This window comes from Thamnophis elegans, chromosome 11 (assembly GCF_009769535.1).
Source record: "Thamnophis elegans isolate rThaEle1 chromosome 11, rThaEle1.pri, whole genome shotgun sequence".
Taxonomy (NCBI): Eukaryota; Metazoa; Chordata; class Lepidosauria; order Squamata; family Colubridae; genus Thamnophis; species Thamnophis elegans.
Window position 1 is genome coordinate 7,686,052 of NC_045551.1, and position 12,330 is coordinate 7,698,381.

At 40.9% G+C, this 12,330-nt stretch overlaps 1 protein-coding gene across 2 annotated transcripts in view; it reads left to right on the forward strand.

The window, feature by feature from the left end:
• TOR1AIP2 (torsin 1A interacting protein 2) overlaps positions 1-8,197 on the forward strand; it is an 11,306-nt gene extending 3,109 nt beyond the window's left edge. For both annotated transcript variants that reach the window (XM_032226956.1, XM_032226957.1), the window contains exons 2-4: positions 1,520-1,995; positions 4,481-4,618; positions 6,653-8,197. In XM_032226956.1, coding sequence (XP_032082847.1) covers positions 1,548-1,995; positions 4,481-4,618; positions 6,653-7,461 — 1,395 coding nt within the window. In that variant the 5' untranslated portion in view covers positions 1,520-1,547 and the 3' untranslated portion in view covers positions 7,462-8,197. The remainder of the gene's footprint in view (positions 1-1,519; positions 1,996-4,480; positions 4,619-6,652) is intronic.
• Positions 8,198-12,330: the final 4,133 nt, after the last annotated feature.

Genomic DNA, 12,330 nt, shown 5'->3' on the forward strand with positions numbered 1-12,330 from the left:
CAGCAATCCAGCACAGATAAGCCGTGGCAGCAATCCAGCCTGCCAAGCTCACAGTAATGTTCTCCAACATTAGTTACTGTGTTGACTTCTGCAAGAGGGGTATGTGCACAAGTAGTCCTTTTATAGTCTGGAGAGGAGCCTAATGACCACCAGTTGAGTGCAATTACCTCCTGTAACTGCGCAACTGTTCCTGATGCCTATTAGCTCTTCGATGGCGTGCATCCAGGAACAACTCACTGTTGGCATCCAGATCACACTCCCTTGTCTCCTCCCCACTGGTCCAAGGCTCAGGTGCCTCCTGGTGGCCAACCAGCCTCTCTGCGCCCTGCTTGGAGCCGGAACCCTGTCCAGGGTCCTCCACATCCTCCAGAGTTGACCCATAGGGCCCCTTGCTGTCGGAGTCTGGTGGCAGCTCCAACGGCTCTTGCTGGGCCACAACAGTTAATATATATAGCTAACAAACTTTTTTTTTTGTTATTTTTTTGGAGCATTACTAGCTATTCAGGGCCACATACAGGCTATGCGCTGGGCACAGCTGATCTAATTTATCCACCCAGAGTTATCTTTCTTTTAATGAGGTGAGACATGATCTGAGTCACTTGCAATACAAAATATTTAGGCATCATGTAAAGATACTTTAACACAAAGTGTGTGGTAGGTGCCTATTTTATAGATCTGGACTTTTCCACGATGAAGTGGGTTTTTTCCTGTCTAAATGCGAGGCAGAAGTGATAGCTGCAATCTGGAGGAATTGTGCCTAGATCATTTATTCAGCTGGAGTCAGTAGAATGTCTAGTTTAAAGTTACTGGCGAGGCATAAGTGAAATCAACTCTTATCTTTAAAACCCTAAGAAAAATGTTGTTTTTTTTCTCAGAAGTTTAAAAGAAGTTTTCCAGCTTTGAAATCTTGACAGAAAGGTAGGGTATAAATATAGAGAGAGCATTGGTTGGCAAAAAACAGAGGTGTTTTATTTTTTATTGTTATAAAATATTTGTAAGCTGTGTTTCAGGCAAAAGCTTCCACTGTGGGCTCTGAAGAATAACAAGGCCAATATGAAAATAAAAAAAATTATCAAAACACTTAACTGAAAGCTAGAAACTGGTGAAAAATAACCATTTATAATAATTCGCTGGAAATACAGTGCTTTGCTTCCTTTATTGAAAATTTTGGGGAAAAAAACTTTTACAAATGTTTAGTTCCCTCCCCCTACCCTTCCCCCCCAACCCCCCCCCCCGCCTTCCCAGAACCAATACAGGGTATAAATCTTTTAACAAAAACATTCTAAAATAAACTTTTAAAAAAAGTTAATATCATCTTTCATTTGAGCTTTAACTCCTCTTTTGTTAGGCTAGCTCTAAACAGATTATGTCATTCCTTGTTTCTTCAGTCATAAGCTATCTGGAATTTCTTAGTCCCATATTTATTTTGAGTATAGTCAATCCATCGAAAGCAAATCGTTTTGAGCACATAACAACTTAAAAGTTACTGAAACCATATTTTATATGTTGCCCCGTACAGACTCCCCTGAAGAAGAAAAAGAAGTCTTATGTCAGAAAGGCAGATGACTCTTCAGCCCCCCAATGTAGAAAATATCTCAGCCAGCCTTCAACAGGATGAGGCCGAAGAAAGAAAAGAGGATTCTTTGGCAGAAAAACTGTCAGATTCCGATGGACTCCCATTCGGAACAGAGGATAGTGACGCTACGGGGTGCATTGTAAGACTTCCATCTGATTCTGCTGATTTACCTGATAGTTGTGTAGATACAAATTTGTTGAATTCTTTACATGAAAAGACAGAATGTTCCACCCATGCTGACCTCCTAGATTCTCAGAAAGAGGAAACATCTTTAACAGAGACTGTCCCAGAAGATAAAATCAATTCACAGGGCCAGCACTCTCCAAAATATACTGAAGAAACAAAAGAAGGTGGTTTGGATCAGGAAAGTGAAATAGTTCAAAATCTTGAAGACACAGAGAAGACATACCCAGTTACAGGTAAAACAATGAGAAAATACAACAACATATTCTATATTAAATGTATCAAATATATATTTAACTGCACACATATAAGACAAGTGGGGTTGACAAACTCCCATGTCAAGTTACACAAGTGGAATAAAATATTTGACATTGGTACAAGTTTCATAAACATGATTCTGATTACATTTTTCTAGTTACACTTGGTGCAAATAAGTAAACTTTCATTGCAGTGTTTGTTCAGATGAGAACTTTGCTAAGATTTATAAACTATAAAGAGTAAAAGTTGCTAAAATCCCTCTTTTTTACGGTAGCACACATTTTAAGGAAAGACACATCACTGCCCAATAGACTGAGTGTCCTATTTAGTTCTGTACACTTCAGTGGTGGGTTCCAAAACTTTTTAGAACCTCTTCTGTAGGTGTGGCTGCTTTGTGGGAGTGGCTTGGCAGTCATGTGACTGGGTGGGAGTGGCTTGGCAGTCATGTGACAGGGTGGGTGTGGCCAACATGTAAAATGTGGTGAAACTCACCTAACAACGCTCTTGCTTAGCAACCAAAATATTGGCTCAGGAACTCTGGCATTGAAGCACGCAAGTCTTAAAGCTCTCAAGTTACAAGGCCCTCGCACCCCTAACCCTTTAGAAAAAAACCCAGGGGTGTTCAAACTTGACAGCTTTAAGACTTGTGGACTTCAACTCCCAGAATTCCTCCTCCCACTTTTCATCTTGACGATGTGCGGACGGGTGTGGGGAGAGAGCTAGAACCTGTTTGAAATGGCACTGTAGATTTGTGGAACCTCTTCTATAGAAGAGATTAGAACTGGCAGGAACCCACCCCTGGTACACTTACTATAAAATCAAAACCAAGCTGATCAAATAAACCATGCAGTAATTAATGAAATTCTTGATAATATCATTTGTAGTAATCATAACTGTTTATTTACTGTGTAAAACAGTGTTTCTCAACCTTGGCAACTTGAAGATGTCTGGACTTCAACTCCCAGAATTCCCCAGCCAGCTGGCTGGGGAATTCTGGGAGTTGAAGTCTAGACATCTTCAAGTTGCCAAGGTTGAGAAACACTGGTGTAAAACAAAGGGTGTTACACCTAAATCAAGTAAAATGAAAAAAAAATCATTATTTTAATATAACTAGGGACCATAAAATCTTCATTTAAAAATGGTATTTTAATAGAGACTTTGCAATCCAGGAAATGTCTAAATTGAAATATTGTAAAACACCATAAGATTCCATTTACATCTGCTGTTTTCAATGGAATCGTGTATGTTGGGCTTCTTAACTGCTGCCTATCTATAGAAAACAGTAAGACTGGGAGACCGAGATAATTTGCAAAGCTGTGACTTGCTAAATAAATTATGGTGACTGGTTTCAGACAACAAAGTTAGGAGCAAATCCAAGGAAATTATAGAATGGTTTGGTATGACGTTTCAACTAGGAACATAGAATTGCCACAAGACATGAGAAGGTTGATCTATTGCTGAACTTCCACTGATTACTTACAGGCAGGGCAGGGGTCCCCAACCTCTGGGCTGTGGCCCAGTACTGGGCAATGAGCTGTTGAGAACCAGGCCACAGAAGCAGCTGGCAAGGGCGCATATGCGCATTTCCACTTGTACAAGCAGCAGGCGTGCCCGTGTGCGCTTCCATCTGTGTGAGTGGCCTGTGCGCACGCCAGTGGTGGGTTTCAAAAATTGTTCGAACCTACTCTGTGGGTGTGGCCTCCTTTGTGGGAGTGGCTTGCCGCCCATGTGACGATGGGAGTGGCTTGCCGCGGATATGAAGATGCCGACGACACTTATCAGAACCACCTTAAATTACCTCACACCAGCACTGGCATGCATAAGAATATGATATAAATTTGTTTTTTAAGAGGCATCTTTGGTTTGTGTTAAAACAACTTCAACACACGCAATGTTCTGATTGCACCACAAACGCAGTAGTCATCCTTACCTTTCACAGAGGCACTGAGTTTTATAAATATGAGCATGATAGTGTAGAATAATCATATCCAAGGACCAGTGGTGGGTTTCAACAAATTTTGGAACCTCTTCTGTAGGTGTGGCCTGCTTTCCAGGTCCACTGGTGGAACCTCTTCTAACCGGTTTGGTAGATTTGATGAACCGGTTCTACCAAATAGGTGCGAACTGGTAGGAACCCACCTCTGGCGCATGCGCACTGCTTGTGCAAATGGAGTTGCATGCATGCACTTGCTGACCACTCACACAGAACCATCCCCTTTTTCCTCCCCCCCCCCCCACATCCGAAAGATTGGGGAACTCTGGATTAGGTCAAGTTTCTGGGCTTTGACTCCCCAGTTATTACACTGTAATATTCATAACTCATATCCATTGACATGCTAGTGAGGAGATTTGGGACCAATGGTTGAAAAAGCTTGCTGTACTGTTAGTAAAATTGTATAATTAGACTTCTTATAACTGGACAGATTGTTTCTCATAATATTGCTATGCTTTTTTTCTTAAAAGATGTACAACATACGACATCCAAACTAGTGCCTGAAATCTATTCTCGGAAGACAAGTGAATACTTTACATCAGAAGTAAATCAACAGAACGCCGTGAAAAAGCTGGTAATAAATAATTCTCAGTCTCATCAAGATAATGGTAAGAATATTCTTGATTTTTTTATGAAACTGATCAAATAAATCATACAATAATTAATGAAATTCAAGTCCCGATAATATTTGTAGTAACCCTTATATAGACTTATTTTACTGGGTAAAAAAAGGATGTTATAGCTAAATCAAGTAAAATTAAGAAAAAAAAAACACCACCAATATCTTGCTGTAAGAAGGGAACATGAAATCTGCACTTAAACATCATATTTTAATACCTTAGAAGCTTTGTAGTCCAAATGTATAAAGAACTTGTTTGTGGAGTATCGTAAAACAAAGCAATACTTCTTTTACTCTGCTGTTTTGATGAAATTGTGCATGTTGTGCATACTGGAAACCGGAAGCTTAACTGCTCTTTCATTGTACACATGGCCCTCCCACGTGTACACGCTCCCAGTTTGCCACCACTATAGAAGATAGTAAGACTGGGGCACATAATAGTACTCCCAGTTCACCACCACTATAGCAATAGCAATAGCAGTTAGACTTATATACCGCTTCATAGGGCTTTCAGCCCTCTCCAAGCGGTTTACAGAGTCAGCATATCGCCCCCACAGTCTGGGTCCTCATTTCACCCACCTCGGAAGGATGGAAGGCTGAGTCAACCTTTGAGCCGGTGAGATTTGAACAGCCGAACTGCAGATAACAGTCAGCTGAAGTGGCCTGCAGTACTGCACCCTAAGCACTGCGCCACCTCGGCTCTCTTAGAAGATAGTAAGCCTGGCTTCACATAACAAACTAAGGGGTTTGGTGGGAAAAGATGTCTTAAAGCCAAACAAAAGAATATTAATGCTATAAGGGGGAAATTGAACCTGAACTGTGTATTTATCTATCTATCTATCTATCTATCTATCTATCTATCTATCTATCTATCTATCTATCTATCTATCATTTCTCTCTCTCTCCATCCATCCATTCATCTCTATCTCTATCTCTATATCTATCTATCTATCTATCTATCTATCTATCTATCTATCTATCTATCTATCTATCTATCTATCATTTCTTTCTCTCTCCATCCATCCATTCATCTCTATATCTATCTATCTATCTATCTATCTATCTATCTATCTATCTATCTATCTATCTATCTATCTGGGAATTAGTTCCTACTATTGTTTCGATATTGATACTTTGTCTTTGAGATTTTTTAATTTCAATTTCAATTTAATAACATTTGTATGCCGCCCACTCCCTTGGGACTCTGGGCGGCTTACAGACAGATAAAAAAGCATTTAAGAATTTAAAAGTAAAAATACAGTTGTTAAAATTACACACCATCCATTCAGTCTAAGTGGGGCTGGATATCCATCAACAGCCCCAGGCCTGCTGGAACAGCCAGGTCTTAGTGGCTTTACGGAAGGCTGAGAGAGTGGTAAGGGTCCGGATCTCTACGGGTAGATCGTTCCACAGGGCCGGCGCAGCTACAGAGAAAGCCCTCCCCCGGGGGGCCGCCAGAGATATGAAATATTTCCATTGGTTCCACCACAAAACCGCGGACAACAAAATTGCGGTCGACGAAAGCGCACATTTGACGTCATCACAGCGCGACGAAAACATCGCGCTGTGATCGAAAAATGTAAAAATAAAGCGAAAACCTTACCCTAACCCCCCCCAAACCTAACCCTAAACCTAAACCTAACCCTTAACCTAACCCTAAACCTAACCCTTAACCTAACGCTAAACCTAACGCTAACCCTTAACCTAACGCTAAACGTAACCCTAACGCTCTAACCCTAACCCTAACCCTTAACCTAACCCTAACCCTAACCCTTACCTTTATGTGAATCGGCTTGCTTTAATTTTATTTTTATTTCAATTTTTAATTTTTTTCGTCGCGCTGTGATGACGTCAAATGCGCGCTTTCGTCGATCGCGCTTTTGTGGACCGCAGTTTTGACGGGTCACGATTTTCATTAATAATAAATTACTTAAGTCTTTGGCATGTGACTTTTGTTTTCGTGTGATGTTTTCTGAATAGTTTTCTCTTTCTTCACTCTCCACTCTCTGCCCTTAATTATTAGGCTTTCTCCGCCGTGGAGTTTTTCTAGCCATAATGGTGGCGTTGATCGCGATTTTCGCAAGTTGCTGTTGTTACTATCCTTCACACGCTCCAAGTATGCCGAAAAACCCAGTGGTGGAGCTCTTCCTATCCAAGTTCAATCCGCTGAAGGACGTCTTCCCAGGTCAGAGTCCTCACCTGTGGGGACGAGTACGGAAAATATTGCAGAAGCACCTTAACGCATCCTACCACACTGAACCAGCTATCTTAATCTTTACTGCTGCCCAGGAAGCGAAATCAACTCTCAAGTGCCTGAGCACCCAGGTTGCCCGCGCCTATTCATCATCCCTGGGAGGCCGCACAGTCCACGTAGATGGAATTTCTAAATCTACTCTAAGCAATGATCTTGCAAAGCTAGCAGTTGACGAGGAGTTGAGCGTTGGTTTCCACGGAGGAGGGAAGGCAGCAGTAATACACCAGTTTGAATCCCTGCCTGCAAGCTCCACCTTAATCTTCTACAAGTACTGTGACCACGAGAATGCCGCTTTCAAAGACGTGGCGCTGATTTTGACAGTTTTGCTGGAGAATGAGAAGTTGGATCCTACCATTGGTCTACAAATTGTGGAGGAAAATGTGCGGGATTTCCTCTGGACTAAATTCACAAACTCTGATTCAACCAGTTCTTACGACCTTATGGATACCGATAAGCTAAGTGGGCTCTGGAGCCGCATATCTCACTTAGTCGTTCCTGTATGTCCTGTGCCATTTATAGAAGATAATGGCTGCTTTCAACAAGTGGCAAATAAAGAAGACTTCACTTTTAAAAATTAAAAAGAGGAATCCGCTTTCTTTCTGCAGTTTTCTGAAAGATTTGCACAAATCAAGATTTTTTTTTTGTTTGCCTGATAAGGACTAGAGGTATTAAAAGGAAACAAACTTAATTTTAAATAAATCATGCATTGTGGTGTTCGTTTTGATTACGGCTTTCATAACAAACCAGAAAAGGAAATTACTGAACTGGTTTTATTGTTGAGTTGGCTTTTGCAATGTACTTTAATGCAATATTTTTAAAGATGGATAACTAGTGTAGTTAAAGATGGATATGAGAACTCTAGTAACTAGTGATCATGTAAACCCTAGTAACTAATTAGTGATTATGTGAACTTCTCATAAACAAACACTACACAGTTCAGCATATTTGCACAGGATCTCATATTCAGCCAACTTACTGAAAATTAGATGCTGATATTAAAGCTAATTGCAAAATAAACTACGTAATTTTCTGAATTTATGTAGTTAATATATTGAATTTCTTTAAAGTTTTTTAATACAAACTCCACGAATTGAGTTGTCAGATAAGCAAAATGTACTGTATTTGTGCATCTAAGGCATATTTTCTAAATGGTAATTCTAAAAATAGCTTTTACTATATAATGTGATACACTACACTCTGTATAAAGGAGCTGTTATATATTGCATCTCTTCTCAATTTTGGTGATTTTTAATATATGATACAAACTGCAATTCCTTCCAAAGGTACAATATAAATATCCTATTGGGAACAGAATATGATGCTTCAGATCAGTCAATATATTTCATTTCATCTAATTTAGTATTTTTTCAGGCACTGATTAGGACTCCTGGACTTATCTGGATGGTTCCACCACAAAACCGCGGTAGACTAAAGCGCGCTCGACGAAAGCGCGTACCTGACGTCATCACAGCGCGACGAAAACATCACGCTGTGAGCGGTAAAGTTAAAATTAACACGAAAACCTTACCCTAACCCCCCCAAACCTAACCCTAAACCTAACCCTTAACCTAACCCTAAACCTAACCCTTAACCTAACGCTAAACCTAACCCTAACGCTTAACGTAACCCTAAACCTAACCCTAACCCTTAACCTAACCCTAAACCTAACCCTAACGCTTAACGTAACCCTTAACCTAACCCTAACCCTAACCCTTACCTTTACGTGAATCGGCTTGCTTTAAAGCGCTTTTTAAAGTGCCCTTTTTTCTCCGCGGTCGTATTTGTCACGCTGCTGATGATGTCAGGTACGTGCTTTAATCGGGCGCGCTTTAGTTGACCGCGGTTTTGTCGTGCCACGATCTGGATATCTTGGCATTGAAGGTGGCTGAGAGTTCTTAGAACTGCTATTGAAAAAGAACTGAAAGGGGTATAGTTGGAAAAGCTTCCTTAGAAATTATGTAAATATGATTCAATTCCATTCTAGTAATAAATTGGGACTACTTGTATCTAGTTAGTGACTATAAAGTTCAGAGATTTTTAAAAAAATGATTGTAGTTGCTTTACTGAAGTGATGCCGGGTTAACAAACATACAGATACAATTAAAGAATTGACAGTCTAAATTTATGGTAACTGCAGTACATAGAAATTATTTTCATTTTATTTAAGATTATTACAAATGAAATATACAAGGAATTGGAATCTTCCCTTGCAAAGCCATGCTACGTTTATTCCTATACTTTGTGACAGTTACCATCTATACGAGAATCTCCATCGTGTTTTAGTAAGTGTTTCTCCTGGACAAACAAACTGAATCTGTTTTCATTTGAAGATCTGGTTGTTTTTAACACGGATTGGTGCTAGCTAGAGTTCTTCAGATTCCAGTTGACTAAATTGATGAGCAATCTGAAAGTAAGGCAACTCATGCAAACATCGCCGTTTTGTCACGGAAGTTTTGTCGGCACGCATTTGTCGGGCGCGCATTTGTCTGGTCACGCCCAAATTATTATAGAATTCCTGTCTGTTAACTGCAGCATGAAAGCATCAATTCTAAGTTTAAAACCCTCCATGACAGGATAAATATTCAAAAATTTAAATGTTTAAATACGGTTTTTATGTGGAAGAGGATATATTTTTCTTATTAGCTGATAAATTAATTACCGGTAGCTGAGAGCCAGTTTTGTGTAGTGATTAAGGTGCTATACTAGAAACTAGGAGATTCTGAGTTCTAGACCTCCTTTAGGCATGAAAGCTGGTTGGGTGATTTGGGCCAATTGCTTTCTCTTTCAGCCAATCTACCTCACAAGGTTGTTGCTACGGAGAAAACATAATAGGCAGGAATACAGATAGACTTACATACCTCTTCACAGTGCTTTACAGCTCGCTCTAAGCCCGTGATAGCAAACCGTTCTGACCCCCTCCTCCATCCAGTAACGAATGCAGAGACAAGCTTAATTGGAATGTACTTTATTAGCAAGAAACCAAAACCTCGGTGGCTGAAAGCCAAGCATAACAAACAGATAAGGACCTTGGCAGCAACTCAGACAAGCCTTGGCAGTAATCCAGCCTGCCAAGCTAGTTACAAAAGTTCTCCAACTTTTAGTCAATGTGTTGACTTCTGGAAGAGGGGCGTGTGCACAAGCAGTCTTTTTATAGTCTGGAGAGGAGCCTAATTACCACCAGCTGAGTGCAATTACCTCCTGTACTTGCGCAACTGTTCGTGACGCCTATTAGCTCTTCAGTGCCGGATATCCAGGAACAACTCAGTACTGGCGTCCGGATCACTCGAAGAGCTACTAGGCGTCAGGAACAATTACGCAATTACAGGAGGTGATTGTGCTCAGCTGGTGGTCATTAGGCTCCTCTCCAGACTATAAAAAGCTACTGGTGCACACGCCCCTCTTTGCAGCCGTCAACGCAGGATTGAATGTCGGAGGACATAACTGAGCTTGGCAGGCTGGATTGCTGCCAAGCCTTATCTGTGTTTATTGCTCCCTGAGTTTGTCTGAGTTGCTGCCAACATCCTTATCTGTTTGTTCTGCTTGGCTTTCAGCCACCGAGGTCTTGGTGTCTTGCTATTAAAGGACATTCCAGTTAAGCTTGTCTCGGCATTCGTTACTGGACGGAGGAGGGGGATCAAAACAGCAAACTATCCTTATACTAGAAAAGTACTGGTAAATCTCAGTTGGTAACACACATTTCTAGATGATTCTCATTGTGTTGGAATTAATTGGGAAGTTTAAATAATTTTTCAAGATTTAAGGCTTATCATATGATATCTGCTAATTAACCAACGCAGCGTGATTGTCTTGTGTATAACCAGTTTCTGCTTATTTGTCTTTTTATGTATCTTAAGAAAAGTTGTAGATATACAAAGATGAGATTCACATATTTTCTGATTTCTGCAAAAACAATTACACTGATTTTAAAAAACTGAAATATTATTATTTAGAAATATTTTGACATTTATAGACTACGGGTACTTAAGCCATTTATAACAGATCATTTAAACTTTCCAAACATCTGATGGGTGTTCATTTTATAATTTATACATTTAACAAATAAATTCATTTATAAAATAAAAAAGACAAAGGGAAAAACAGGCTTCCTTTGTTTTTAAGCATGTGAATTTATTAAAAGTCCTTCTCAAGCAAGGCAATCGACAAAATCTCATGAAACCATTTGTAAAATAAAAGATGATCCAGATATTCCTATTCATCACATATAGCATGTTGTTTGGTTACAAGTGTTTTTAGCATTTATCATTCTTATACATTTATTATTTCATTTAATAGGTTACAATATACAGTTTGGGTTGCTTTATTTACCATCCCTTCCTCCTGTTATGACACCACCTTATTTTCCCTTTCTTTTCTCCCTTCCTCCCTTCTCTACGTTCTTCCTTCCTGCTCTCCCTTCCCTTCGTTCTTCCTGTACCTTTCTCCTACTCCTGCTCTTCCTCTTCCCCTTCCTACCCTCTCTCCTCCTCTTTCTCTCCTTTCCATCCTCCTCTCCTTACCTCTTTCTTTTCACCCTCTCCCTTCTCTACTTTCTTCCTTCCTCCTTTCCTTCCCCTTCCTTCTTCCCCTACCTCTCCTTTGCTCCTGCTCTTCCTCTTTCCCTTCCTACCCTCTCTCCTTCCTTTTCTCTCCCTTCCATCCTCCTTTCCTTTCTCCCCCTCCCTTCTCTACTTTCCTCCTTCCTCCTCTCCTTCCCCTTCCTTCTTCCCGTACCTTTCTCCTACTCCTGCTCTTCCTCTTCCCCTTCCTACCCTCTCTCCTCCTCTTTCTCTCCTTTCCATCCTCCTCTCCTTACCTCTTTCTTTTCACCCTCTCCCTTCTCTACTTTCTTCCTTCCTCCTTTCCTTCCCCTTCCTTCTTCCCCTACCTCTCCTTTGCTCCTGCTCTTCCTCTTTCCCTTCCTACCCTCTCTCCTTCCTTTTCTCTCCCTTCCATCCTCCTTTCCTTTCTCCCCCCTCCCTTCTCTACTTTCCTCCTTCCTCCTCTCCTTCCCCTTCCTTCTTCCCGTACCTTTCTCCTACTCCTGCTCTTCCTCTTCCCCTTCCTACCCTCTCTCCTCCTCTTTCTCTCCTTTCCATCCTCCTCTCCTTACCTCTTTCTTTTCACCCTCTCCCTTCTCTACTTTCTTCCTTCCTCCTTTCCTTCCCCTTCCTTCTTCCCCTACCTCTCCTTTGCTCCTGCTCTTCCTCTTTCCCTTCCTACCCTCTCTCCTTCCTTTTCTCTCCCTTCCATCCTCCTTTCCTTTCTCCCCCCTCCCTCTCTACTTCCTCCTTCCTCCTCTCCTTCCCCTTCCTTCTTCCCGTACCTTTCTCCTACTCCTGCTCTTCCTCTTCCCCTTCCTACCCTCTCTCCTCCTCTTTCTCTCCTTTCCATCCTCCTCTCCTTACCTCTTTCTTTTCACCCTCTCTCCCTTCTCTACTTTCTTCCTT